The sequence below is a fragment of the Poecilia reticulata genome, chromosome 12, assembly GCF_904066995.2.
Source record: "Poecilia reticulata chromosome 12, P_reticulata-male-v2, whole genome shotgun sequence".
Taxonomy (NCBI): Eukaryota; Metazoa; Chordata; class Actinopteri; order Cyprinodontiformes; family Poeciliidae; genus Poecilia; species Poecilia reticulata.
In genome coordinates this window covers 21,858,922-21,871,780 of record NC_088841.1, presented here as the reverse complement: position 1 = coordinate 21,871,780, position 12,859 = coordinate 21,858,922, and the positions used below count along the sequence as shown (strand labels likewise).

The 12,859-nt window shown below is 40.8% G+C and overlaps 1 protein-coding gene across 3 annotated transcripts; it reads right to left on the bottom strand.

Annotated features, from left to right (window-relative positions):
• Positions 1-5,839: 5,839 nt before the first annotated feature.
• LOC103474007 (bromodomain-containing protein 3) lies at positions 5,840-12,859 on the bottom strand. 3 transcript variants are annotated; one of them, XM_081613765.1, is made up of 11 exons: positions 12,636-12,858; positions 12,328-12,395; positions 11,098-11,414; positions 10,824-10,961; positions 10,608-10,743; positions 8,123-8,382; positions 7,908-8,036; positions 7,683-7,829; positions 6,539-6,657; positions 6,149-6,468; positions 5,840-6,061 (listed from the first exon to the last, which is right to left on the bottom strand). In XM_081613765.1, exons 3-11 carry the CDS (start codon positions 11,290-11,292, stop codon positions 5,964-5,966), a joined length of 1,542 nt encoding a protein of 513 aa, XP_081469891.1. In that variant the 5' UTR covers positions 11,293-11,414; positions 12,328-12,395; positions 12,636-12,858; the 3' UTR covers positions 5,840-5,963. The 3 variants fall into 3 exon arrangements, with proteins under 3 accessions (XP_081469891.1, XP_081469892.1, XP_081469890.1); XM_081613766.1 differs by lacking the exon at positions 12,328-12,395 and having other exon boundaries at positions 12,636-12,859; XM_081613764.1 differs by lacking the exon at positions 12,636-12,858 and having other exon boundaries at positions 12,328-12,629.

Below are 12,859 nucleotides of genomic sequence, written 5' to 3'. Positions count from 1 at the left end.
TATTCCAAAACTGCAATTTTCCTTTCATGAAGCCATTTCTTTTTGTTGATTTGGGTGTATGCTTGGACTCAGTGATGCTGGAAAAATCTATCTTTATTTCCACCTTTCTAGCTAACATGCAAAGGCTTAGGAAGTGTTTTTGTTTTCATCCATATATCAAAAACGTCAGTTTCATAAAAAGAGAAGTCACCAGCCTCCTCATAGCACTTTCTCCCACCCGGTTCTTTGTCATTTCAACCAAGCGTGAATGTTTTCTCTCAAATAAAAGTCTTTTATTTTTAAACACTATCAATTAGTCCAGACAGGTGCATGTCCAGTGATTTCCATTTTATGTTAAAAAATCTCCTTGCAGTAAAAAGTGGCATCCTGGGGTCAGTGTCCATGACAACCAAAAATCGGTTTGAAGGAAAAATAAATAAAAAGCAATAACCTTACAGAATCATGCACACCTTTCAACCACTACTTTGCTAAAGCACCATTTGATTTTAGCATTCAGTCTGAATCGGTTGCAGTCTAGCAGCGCTCCATCTCTTCTTGGTAATATCTCCCCGCTCTGTCTTGCAAACTCTCTCCGAATCCATCAGAAGTGAAGACATTACATGCCGACAGCCATCTTCATGTAACCCTAACAGATTTTCAGTTGAATTTGTTTCTAGACTCTGGCTCAGTCATGGCAAAACTTTATTTGTTCTTCTTCACTCATGTCATCCTTCTAAAATGAATTCGGATTGTAGATCACGTTTGGACTCACGATCATTCTGAAAAATAAAATCCCTCTTTACCTTCAGGTTTTCAGCAGGCATTTATTTCACAGCCCTGGATACATGGAAAGCCGAGGAGACTGTTGTCACATGTAGAACAAAACTGGTCATTGTTGGAAATTCCTGCAATTCCTTTAGCATTGCTGTCAGCCTCATAGTAGTCTGCCTGGTCATTGCCATGTTGTCCTTTCAGTAAATTTGTCAAACTGTCCAGTTTTTATAATGTCTATAGCCTCTTTCCGATCATATTTTAGAGGAAGCATGAGCACACACAGATCAGAGGCATCACATGCAAACTTGTATTAAAAAACGACTGAACATAGGATCATGTTCTTCCAACTTACTGTTTACACAACGGCATTTCTCCACCTTTACTGGGGGACAGTATCTATTGTAAGTGTGGACATGTCACCAAAATCCATCCAGGTTTCAGGTTAATCGGGTTTACTACAATCAACGGTAGATGTGAACTCAAGGTTGATAACAACAACTGAACAGACTTATGTAGTTTTCTTCCCTCTTCTGACATTTGTTTGATTTTCAGTCAATCTGTACAACATATGTCAGATTATATGTGGGAAAAGTGTTCTGTCAATAATTAACTTTTATTAATCAAAGCAAAAACTGCATATGAGGCACCCCAAGGCTCCATCTTTGGGTCCTTCTTCTTTAATATCTACGTGCTCCCGTCAGCTCTCATTATAACTACTAAAATATGCCATATGCAGATGATACACAGCTCTACGTTACAATGTGACCAGGTGACCATGAACCATTCAAACACCGAGCAGGTGCACAGACCAGATCAAGGCCTTGATGTGCCATAACTTTCTTCAGCAGAACAGAAACAAAACTGAAGTAAATATTTTTGGACCTAAAGATGAAAAATTAAGTCAGCACACAAAAAAATGCCAGAGTTTATATTTTAACTCTGCCAGAAGGTCTAATAATATTCAGTTTAAATTATAATTCCCTCTTTTTATAATATTGGTGGACATTTTTTGTTATTTAGAAACTGCTTTGTGAAATTCTTAATCCGAACTGAGTATTTGATAGCAGACAACTGATCACTCAGTCAGATATTTCAAGCTGATGAAAACCAATTTCTCCTCGGGCTAAATGTGAGAAAAATCCACCCAATCTTCCATCAGTGTTGTTTTTAAACACAGAGAGTAAACAGATATTGCAGCACGAAATGTTTAAAAGAGCTAGACTGTTTTTTTTTTTACCCCTGTAGTGTTAGTGGAGCCAAAACAAGAAGAGTTATTGGATTTTAGTTCAGGAGGCGATTGAATGCCAGTGCTGCTGGTATTTAAAACTTACACCTGCTGCCTCTAAAGTGTTCCAAATATCAGCTCATGCAAGCTTAAGTTTCCCCACGCCGGTTTTCAGCTGGCAGGTCAATATGTTGTTTATGTCTGCCATACTTTACAAAAAAAAAAGAGAAAAATCTATGCCCTCTTCTTTATTCTCTCTAAAATCTATTACGGACACAGCCGATGCCTGCTGTGATTCAGCAGAGTCGACAGCTTTTTGCTATAGCTTTTCTTTCCAAATATCTCACTCCTGCTCCGATCGTTGAGGTCGTTTTTTTTTTTTTGTTTGTTTCTGCCGAAATGTCATTTTTGTAAATCAAACAATCACAACTGGTCAATTAAACACTTAATTGCCACTAACATCAGTATGCTACCTGTTCATGGTTAAATGGCTTTTGTCATGTCTCATTACGCTCTCTGCTCACTCATCGCTGCGCCTCCCCAGCTCCAGGATTCCCACTGGGACGGAACATTTTTGGCCAATTTATCTTCCGGCTCAAAACAAAGCTGGCTTTTCTCCACACACATGACCAAGCATATCTGTTTTAGATGATTCATCTCCCTTGATTTTTTTTTTACATTTTGTTAACCACAAATATTTATCTATTTGATAGTTTATGTGATTGAGCAACACAAACTTTGGGTAAAGGAAGTAAAAAGCAGACCCTTCCTGTAAACAGCCATCACCATCTACAATAGCTTTTTGAAGAATTTTGAGTTAACATGAGCCACATGTAATTTCTATTTGGGATCAATACAGTATTTTTGAAGTTGATTTGAATTAAATCATTTTATTCTTCCACTTCCTACTTAAGCCTTCTTTCCTACTTTGTGCTGGTCTGGTGGATAAAATTTTATGAAGATACATTCGTCTAACTTGAGGAAAATGTGAAGTCGAGGACGCATGAACACTTGCTAGGAGCTAAATGTGAAATGAAAGCTTTGGAAAATGTCCTTCTTTGTGGTTTCCCTGATGTTACAACCTTTTAGCGAAGGCTTCCCTGAACTTCCAACAGCCCTGACATTTAACAGGCCCTGATATCAGCACAGAAAATGACTGTTAATGAGAGCCGAGGCTGTGTTTTAATGCACCTCATTATATCACAGCAAGACATTTAACTCTGCGAGCTTCAATATGCAGTGCTATTCTCATGAAGACGAGGGAGTTGCATAAAAGGATGGCCTTTGCACAGTGAAATCTGTGATGTATAAATACTCCTTGAGTGTGGCCACGGAGATCACTTAACCTTTAAGGGCTTTTTCTCGTCCTGTGAGCCTAAAACGTGGCTTTTAAGCCTCCGTGCAGGGCGGCTTGTTCACTGCTAGCTGTGTTGCTATGCTGACAGGGAATCAGTGTCAGAGGAAGAGACAGAGAATCAACTTGCAGCTATTTCCAAGGAATTTTGTGGCTTTCAGCAGCACCAGACTGTGGTTCTAAAGCAATTATGGCAATATGCTGCTCTCAACAGTTTCTATTAAAAGTAAACAATCTAAATCTTCTCAAGACAGACGCACCAAGGCCAAATTATATCAGGAAAATACAAGGAAGTTGGGGAGGAGGGGGCCCTGGAGCATGGATGAAACCAAGGCTTGTTTGGTTTCATCCATGCCCCATGGCCGCATGATTAGGAGTTTTATTACACTGTCACTGGAGGAAGTGGTCCGGAGTGAGTGATGGACCCGAACAAGTGGCATGCAGTGAAGGACTAAAGGAGTCATAAACAGAAAGAAGCAAAGGGCAGATACAAAGAACAAAAGAATGAAGTAAAAAACAAAAAACTAAACATAAATTAATACTTAATTAAATGAATAAATGAATGCATAAAACAAATGCTGCATAGCATAAACAAGCCAACAAACAAATAGCGATTAAATACAAGTATAAATATAAAATAAGCAACGAATGAAGATGGAATAAACTACAACAGATAAAAAAAATACCGCAACAAATAAATAGATAGATAAATGTACTCATGCCTATCTGCTCCTGATTCAGCCCAGAGCTGCAGGTTCAGTGTCACTCTTTGCTTCCTTGGCAGCTTCCTGAATTGAGCATGCTCTGTGCATCTGACACGAGTCTTTAAAAATCAACCAGTTCAGCAAAACCTCCAACCATAAGTAATGGCTTTAGAACAGATTAATAAGCACCATAAAGCCTCAAACAAATTGAGCAGAAGAGGCTCTGGCTTCCCAGAGAACAGTATCAGCTAATTTTCAATTAAGATGCCATATTAGTATGAACCGAGCACCAAACAGAAGTGTGCTCATCTGGATTTCGCTCTCTCGATCCAGAGAAGCATTGACAGAAAGCCCACAGTAACTGTGTTTTCATTTGCTTCCCTGCTGGTTTCGGATGGGGCGTTAAAAGAAAAGCAGACACCAGTTAATCAAAGCGGTCAATCCTGTGCACCATATGCGGAGCTGGACGCGTGGCAGCGGGGCCAGCAATGGGAGAAGTGACCTGTTGTCATTAGAGGTGTGGAACCGATGGATCGTGACCTGAGGCCGGTGTGCGCTGCAGGATGGCAGTTTCCATACGGCATGACGGGAATGCGGGTCACAGAGAGTGAATCATGCTGCAGCATGCAGTCAGGACAGCAGGTTTTCCCCCCCACAAAACTAAAGTTTCATTTAACAGTTGTCTTAATCGTTTAACTCTAGATGTAATATTTTATGTAAGCAAAAATGTAAGAAATGCATTGGATACGCAGTCACAACCAAACTTCCTCTTATTTCAAATCTCACAAAGTGAAGCAACCTCTAAGCCAGGGGTCACCAACTCCAGTCCTCGAGGGCTACCGACCTGCAACTGTTAGATGTGTCTCTGCTCAAACACACCTGGATCAAATAAACTGCTCATTTCCAGCCTATTGCATTGAGGAATGAATGCTGGTGAGGAAATTCAGACATTTTGGAGCAGAGGTGAATCTAAAAGTTGCAGGATGGTAGCCCTGGAGGACTGGAGTTGGTGACCCCTGCTCTAAGCTGATCCGTGATAGCCCCCTGCTGGCAGACTCCTGAATTGCTCAGTCTTCTCTCAGCCAGCGCCTTTCCTCTCTAAAACTCCCCAACTGCAGATATGGAGCACTTCAAAGTACGCGATCCAGTGGAGCAGAAACTGGTGGCAGGACCAGCTGTTAGGCCTGGACTGTGCCAGTTTGTGCCGAGCAGTTGGCTCGGCCTCTTGGAAGCACGGCTAATGTGTAATTCAGTGCAGCTTTTTGTCACAGTCTAACCACTCACAGACGGTGGAAAAAGATGGCGTTATTAGATTCTACAGGCATAAGCTGCCCGTTGTTAGGTTCATGTAGAACAGATCTGAAATCCAATCAATGGAACTTGGTAAATTACAGAAAATGTCATGTATTTCAGTATTTCAATTCAAAAAGGGAAACTCCTGTGTTAAGACACAGATTTTGAAGTCAAACCTGTTTTCATACTCTGGGAAATAAACTACCGAGTTGAACTTACTCAAAGAGATCTGGGTTAGACTCTTGATTCTCAGCCGGTCCTCTGTGGAGTTACTGTTGTGTTTTGGGTTGTTCTCATTGTGCAGGATGTTCCAACAACATAGAAATCACAAAAAATAAGTACAAGGAATTTGTTATGGCCACTCTAAAGCATCATCTTATTCAACAACAGGCTAAAATTATGACAGCAACATTTTATGATCTTATTGTTTATTGAATAAATGTTAAAAAGAACACCATAAAACAATTCTTGGAAACGTTTAAGACGTTAGACATTAGAAAAAACACTGGATAAAAAAGGTAGAAAGGTTTATTTTCAACAATTAAAATATATACAGAAACAGATAAAAAAAGAACCCTGTTTAACATGTAACAACTTTTGGTCCTCAGAGCAAGATATAAATAGAGAACAAAGATTATGAGTCAGTGTCTTCTGAACTGGAGGTGGTGGAGGCAGAATCTGACAAACTGCTGCTTGTGCTGACGGACTGAGAGGCACTTTTGCTGGTCTTCTCTGGAGAACGTAAAGGAAACGAAGCACCATCAAAATCTTATTATCAAATTATCCAAGGACAGCTTTGTGCCAACATGCTTTGCTTACTTTGATATTTTTTGAATTTCTTGAACAGGCAGGATCTGACGTATCGCTGGAGCTCCCGCAGAGTGGACGGCTTCAGTAACTCAAAGTCGATCTCAATCTCGTCCAGGTTGGTGGTGCACATGGTGGGCTCCGACGCTTGGAGGATTTCGACCACATGGGCCAGCTTCAAGCCAGGCAGGCGGTTGATGTCGAGGCTCAGCTGATGTTTTTCCTCATACGTCATCGGCAAGGCCTTATTGTCCGAATCCCATCTTTCCTCGTGTATAGCCGGCAAAGCTTTCTCTCTCAAATCCCAATCTTTGTTTTCTTTCAATGGATTCCTGAAATTAGAGAAAGTAAGAGTAAACTTGTGTTTAATGTATAGAAACAGCAGTAAGTCAATAATCATACCTAACTGTAGGGTTTGAAGCACTTTTAGGTACGTCCCCGCCATGTTGTTTCTGGTCATTCTCCTTCCGCGGTTTTGGGGTTTGAGAAACGGCTGCATGTTGTCCGTCAACCGTCTTTAGCTAGGCAGAAAAAACACCAGAACATTATTTTTATGTGGTGAAGCCTTTCTAATAAAGCTCCAAAACGATTAAAAGCACCAAGAAGCCAAAGATGTTGAAAACAAGGTAGCGAAGAAAGAAATGCAGCCGATTTCACACATGAACACCAGAGTTCTAGAGGATGTTCTGGCAGGTTTTGATTTAGACATTTTCTGCTAGGAACACTCTAGAAATGTGGTGGAATGGCAGAACACAACACAAAAAAATACACTGAGGAAATCTCTCTCGACACGTTAGGTTACAGATGATTTTACTTCAGCTCCTTCCTGGCAAAAAGCAAGCAGAGTTCAACGAATCAGGAGAGCAGAAAGAAGATTGAAGCAGCCATTTTGATCTGCAGTAAACACTCTGCGAGATCTGCCATCTCACCCGCTGATATTCCAGACATTCAGCTCAAACAAAAAATGTCTTCCAGGCGTCCAAAGCGGACGTTGTGGAAATTTGTTGACACATATTTCACCAATCAGGAACATCTCTAGAACATTTAAGTGCAGGTGTGAAAATGGCTCTGGGGCACGTCTGCAAGGGAAGGCAACACCGTTAACACGTCAATATTTATGTTACAAACAGCACCTTCCGTTCATTAGCACCCTTGGAGAAGATGAGCCTTAAGAAATATACATTTTATTGCACTGATATTAAATTGAAACAAAAAAATCTAACCGTTGATTTAAGTGTATTTTAGTGCAGAAAGTAGACTGATAAAATGTCCGTCGTCCAGGTGGGTTTTCATGAATATGTTCAGTGGACGACACTCTGGGCAGCTTTCTGCTTCAAACGTCTCGGCATTATAAATTCATTCACATTGTAAATAAAACAATCCAAAACAACACAGAATCGGTTTGTCGGACAACAAAAGCACAGTTTTTCCACAGCGTCATCTCTCAAATCTACTGTAAATCTCGTAGTTTTGTCAGGTGATCATCTATTGGGACATCTTTGATTTAATGAAAAACAATTATTTATTTCTTTCAGATGAAATCCACCTGTTTCCGTGCCTCGGCAAACCGGGCGGAGTCCTCCACTGTCGACTCGGATCTGTCCAAAGCAGCCGGACTGCTGATGGTGCAGCTAGGAGCGGTGACCCCCACTTGCTCGTCTGGCATCTTGGCAAACCTCTGTTCGAACACTCCCTTCAAGCATCCATAAGCAAGCATGAAATGAAGAGAATTACTAAAAAAAATAATACAGTATCAGAATTTGCAACACACCTGAAGCTTTCTGGCCATGCCGACCACAGAGTGATGGGAGGGGTTGTACTTGTAGCAATTGGAAAAGATTAAGCGGATATCTGCAGCAAACTGCTGCGCGTCCTGGTACTCTCCTCCATCCATCTTTTTCTGCAGGTGAACAGAAATCTTTGAAGTGATGCCGAGGACACACTTCAATCCACAAAAAGGTAAAAAAAAAAAAAAAGTAGGTCTACTTTCACACTGCCGAGATCCATTGGGTATTTGATGATGTCGTGGTAATCGTGAATCCCCAGAGCGTTGGCGTCTACAGGCATGTAGAACGGCCAGGCGTAGGCGTAATGTTTTTTGGACAGCATCTCCTTCAGGATGTTGCTGCAGTACTTCAGCTGTTCCCTCAGTCCTCCATGTTCTGTGTTTGGAACGTCCTTTGCTTCAAAGTCACTCTTGGTAGGAGTGGTTGTTCGGCCCATGCCTTCAGGTTTCATCCCTTTTTCTGAAAGGAGCAGCAAAGAATATTCACCCCTCTTGAAATATTCAGATTGTGTCAAACAATACAGACCAACACAAATGTAGTGCAAGTAGACAAAAAAAGGCATCTAATGACAGAAACTGTTTATTGAAGTGGCACTAATAATTTTTGTATTATCTTGTGTGACCCCTGACCAATGTTCCCTCTAATTTTTCATGCGTCTGGGCGTATACACAAGCTCCCTGAGCACACTGAGGACCACTGTGAGCAACATCAGGTGTGCGCACAATGGCCCAGCTGATGTATTATAACAGTATTATATCTGTTATAAATCTAGGATCAAAGCAAGTTACATGGCTTATTAAAAGAATCAAATTACAGCAGCAACTTCCATTCGTTTGCTTTTAATATATGTGATTTGCCCACTTGAAATGAAAAAACTAAAATATTGCTGATCATGTGATGCATAGTATATGTAAGAGTCCTGCTTTGGCCATGGTGAGAAATGAAACATTACACCTTTCAGACATAACTTTTTGTTCACATTAAAACATTCACATTCTGCACAATGAAATGTGTTGTAGCTTGTGATACAGTGTAAATTCCTGTAACAACTGTCTGATATTCCTATATTAATTTGATACGGCTTCTGTACTTCCCACATCTGTGCCCTCTGTCACTTTTTTCAGCAGTTAAAACTGTTTAATCGGTTGATAATACGTCGTAACCTGTTTTTCCGAGCAGCATTCAAACGCAACATGAACACTGAGACCATAGACATCAATAGTATATCAATCAAGTATATCAATAGTATTAATGTCTATGGCTGAGTGCTGGGTTTACATCTGTGCAGCAGAGCAGGGCTACGTAGGTGTGTTAGAATCATGGCTGCAAAACGCAAAGAACTTTGCACAGTTTTCCCCCAAACTAACCGACTGAGTTGAGTAAAACTGTTGGATAATGTTAGCTAAAAGGTGACTAGCTAATAACAATACAGCACGTTAAGCTTGTTAACAAGTAGCCTGGAGGGTATTAATGTTATGTTCAGCGACATAGATTAATCGTCGATGTCCTTCCCTGTTAACTCGTGTGGAGCCGGGGCTGCGTCTCAACTCAAATCTACTGGGAACCACAACGCATATGGGCAAGGCGCGTATATACAATAGTATGCGATGATTGGCTGCGTAGCATAAGTGAACCTATCGTTGTGAGTCACAGGCTCACCCGAGTTAGCCTGTCAAAACTGATGTTCGGGCTCAATTTCCAGTTTACGTTGGATCTAATTTTATGCGCTGCATAGATTTTATTGTGCGCTGAGACTGTGCGAGCAGTGCGGGATTGTGCAAGCGCGCAGCTTAGAGGGAACGTTGCTCCTGACTCTTCTGCAAATATTTTTTTTTGGGGGAAAAAAACATGATTAAAGTGAGATTATTGGAAATGTTCCTAAAAATCCCAAAGCTTCAGTTAGATTTGATATTTACAATTTAAGAAAAGACAATATGAGGATAGGCTGAATTTTTTTTGTTTTGTTTTTGATGGTGGGGAAATATGCACTGGCTGTAAATTCTGATTGTTTGTCTTTGTGTGTCGGACTGTTCACATGTGGAAAGGATGTTTGATTCATGTTTAGAAGATTAAACAGTTTTAGTCGTTTGAGATCTCAGGTTTGTTTGTTTTGATTCTGGTTTTTCCTGAAAGGAGGAAGACCTGCTGTCAGTTTGAGTCACATCCTGACTGGACGATGTCTTAGACGTATTGTGAAAGTCTTGTGTGAAAGAATGATACATTTTATCTGCTTTCAAAAGGGTGGAAATCTAGAAATTTTACTTTAGATTCTGTATTTTCTTATATGCATGTAACGGTTAATGATTAGGTAAAAATAGAGCAGAGTGTAAGCTGGACATCAACAGATAGGTGCAAGACGGAGTCATGCACCAGCTCTTGGAATGTACAGGTCATCTTGAGTGTGTGAGGGGAGAGAAAGAGGTGTTTTCAAGTCAACACATACTGGTGTTGGTGCCAACAGGCAGACAGAGCTCTCAAGGCCTTAATTAAAACTCTCAAAGACAAAGTATTTGAATCTTATCAATTATTTAACAGAAAATTCCCCAACAGTCTCCCACGTAAAAACCCCAATAAAATAAAGTGACGTTTATGATTATAATGTGACAAAATTTGAGCATAAATTGTTTTTCAATGCGCTGTACGTCTCACCTCACGTCAGCCGTTTGCAGAGGCGACTACGTTACCTGTTGGGATGCTTTTTCTGCCTCTCACTTTGCCTGCATGAGAGACAATCTTCTCCTCTTTCTGAGGCATCTGGGAAACTTTTTGCAAGAAAATCTTCTCCAAGGCGAGAGCCATCAGCACGATGTCATCGGTAGGCTGCACAGGAGGATGGGGAAATCTCTGTTAGGACTTACATATCCAGGACTTTACCTTCTTTAAACCAAGAAGCTCCTAACCTTGTTATATATGTAACAATTGGTAAACATGGTGTTGAAGTCCTGCAGGCATTCGCTTGAACTCCAATAGTAGTTGTTCTCCAGGCGTTTCTTGATGGTACCCAAGTCCATGGGAGACGTTATGATCTTGTGATAGTCCTGTTGAAATAGGAGGTGAGTTTGGATGTAAGAGACAGTCTGTCCAGGTATGACTGACAATGCAGCGCAGTTCTTATCTGGCAATAATATAAGGTAAACCCCCATCCCCTCAAAAAAAACTAAACAGATTACTCACTGGTAGACCGAGACTGACTGCATCAACAGGCTGGTAGAACGGCCAAGCGAACTGGTGCCGCCACAGAGCTTTCACCACCACTTTCTCCATGTACTGCAGCTGGTTGGTCCGTCGGCCAGGCTTGTTGGGATCGGTCACCTCCGGAGGAGGAGGATTCAAGAGCATTTTGGGATCTGGCTCAGCGTTGGAGGACATGATGCAGGTGAAACAGGGTTCGCCGTTATCTCGTTTTAGCCAGGTAGCGTGTGCCTTTCAGCTCAGTGGAGACTCCGAGGGAACGGCAGCCTGCTTCATGCATAGTTTTCATGCCACACAACCTGTCAGTCAAACAGCAAACGGTTACAACTGTGCACTTCGAGCAACGCCATGGGAATTGTAGAGGCATTGTTAAGCTTGCCTCTACTCTTTTTGTTCATCTTTTGTATGTTTGTTATAACAGCTTTATACCACAATAGCCTAAATTAACTGAAATAAATACTTGAAATATTTCAGTCGGTTTAACAAATTTGTGTATTCTTAAGACTAGCTTTCATTTAATGGAATTAGCTCAATAAATTAGCTTACATAATCGTACAAAAACAAGGAAAAAATTGGGAAATTTAATAGAACAGATTTATGTAATCATTAAAATGCTAGGTCTTACTAAGCAGAAAAAAACCTTAAGAAACATATTATTCCTTTTTATTTAAGAAAGTTATTTTGAACCCTGAAAGTGCTCTAAACTTGACAATTTGGGCCATCATGGAAAAATCACTGTTTTAAAATGCTCAGCTTTATGGGATGATATTTAGTGAAGGGCTGTCATTACAATAGCCTGTAAAACACCGAAAAATGATGGCCGATACAAAAAAAACAACACGTAAATAAAATAAATAAATAAATCTTAGTCTAAGTATTCTAGTTTTATCGAGCAAGTTCAAAGAAGAGTTTAACCAACATTTACTGAAACGGTAAACTCGTTTAAAGCAACAAACACCTCTGGATGTTGTCGACATAGTACAAAATATACTTTATTGAATGCTGGTAACTGTTGGGGACATTTTTTTTAAGCGCTTTGTTCCCACAAAGAAAAAACAGCGATAACCTATAGCAACGTTACAGCAACACTCGCTAGCTCACTTGGCTAGCTGGTTTTCATAAAGTGCTACTAACTAGCAGATTAAAACGACAAAAACCCCTCAAAGCCAAGTACGTATCGGCATAAATCAGTCTCACATAAACAAAGCCAACCTGGAGTAGCCTCTCTTTGTTTTGTGGCGGCCGACTTCTACTTTAGGAAGTCTTGACGCTGAACCTTCCTGTTTAACGAAGCAAAAGTATCCTTTACAACAAACTGACCAGAAAAATAACGGTTGAACAAAAACTGAAGGATTTATGAGCTCTGGTTTTTCTCGTGAGGGGGGGGGGGGGTTGAAGTGATCTTCTGAGGACTTTTTTCTGACTCAAGTAAGTTATTACTGAAGGGAAATTAAATCAGAAAGCCGAATTAGATTTACTTCAGAGTGCAGGACTGGGGTACCAACTGAAAACTAACTGACCAGTAGCTGACATGGCTGGAGCAGGAATGGAGGGAGGGGCATTCCTCTTCACACCGCCACCTGTTGAACCGGAGTGTCTAGAGCAGCGGTTCTTAACACGGGGTCGGCTTCCCAGTGCGGGTCGCCTCGAGACGGATAGCTCTGGAAATCCAAATACATGAATCGATGCTTGCCTGAGAGCTTATTTGCTGTTGTTGTTAGACTACAAGAAAAAAAAAATTATA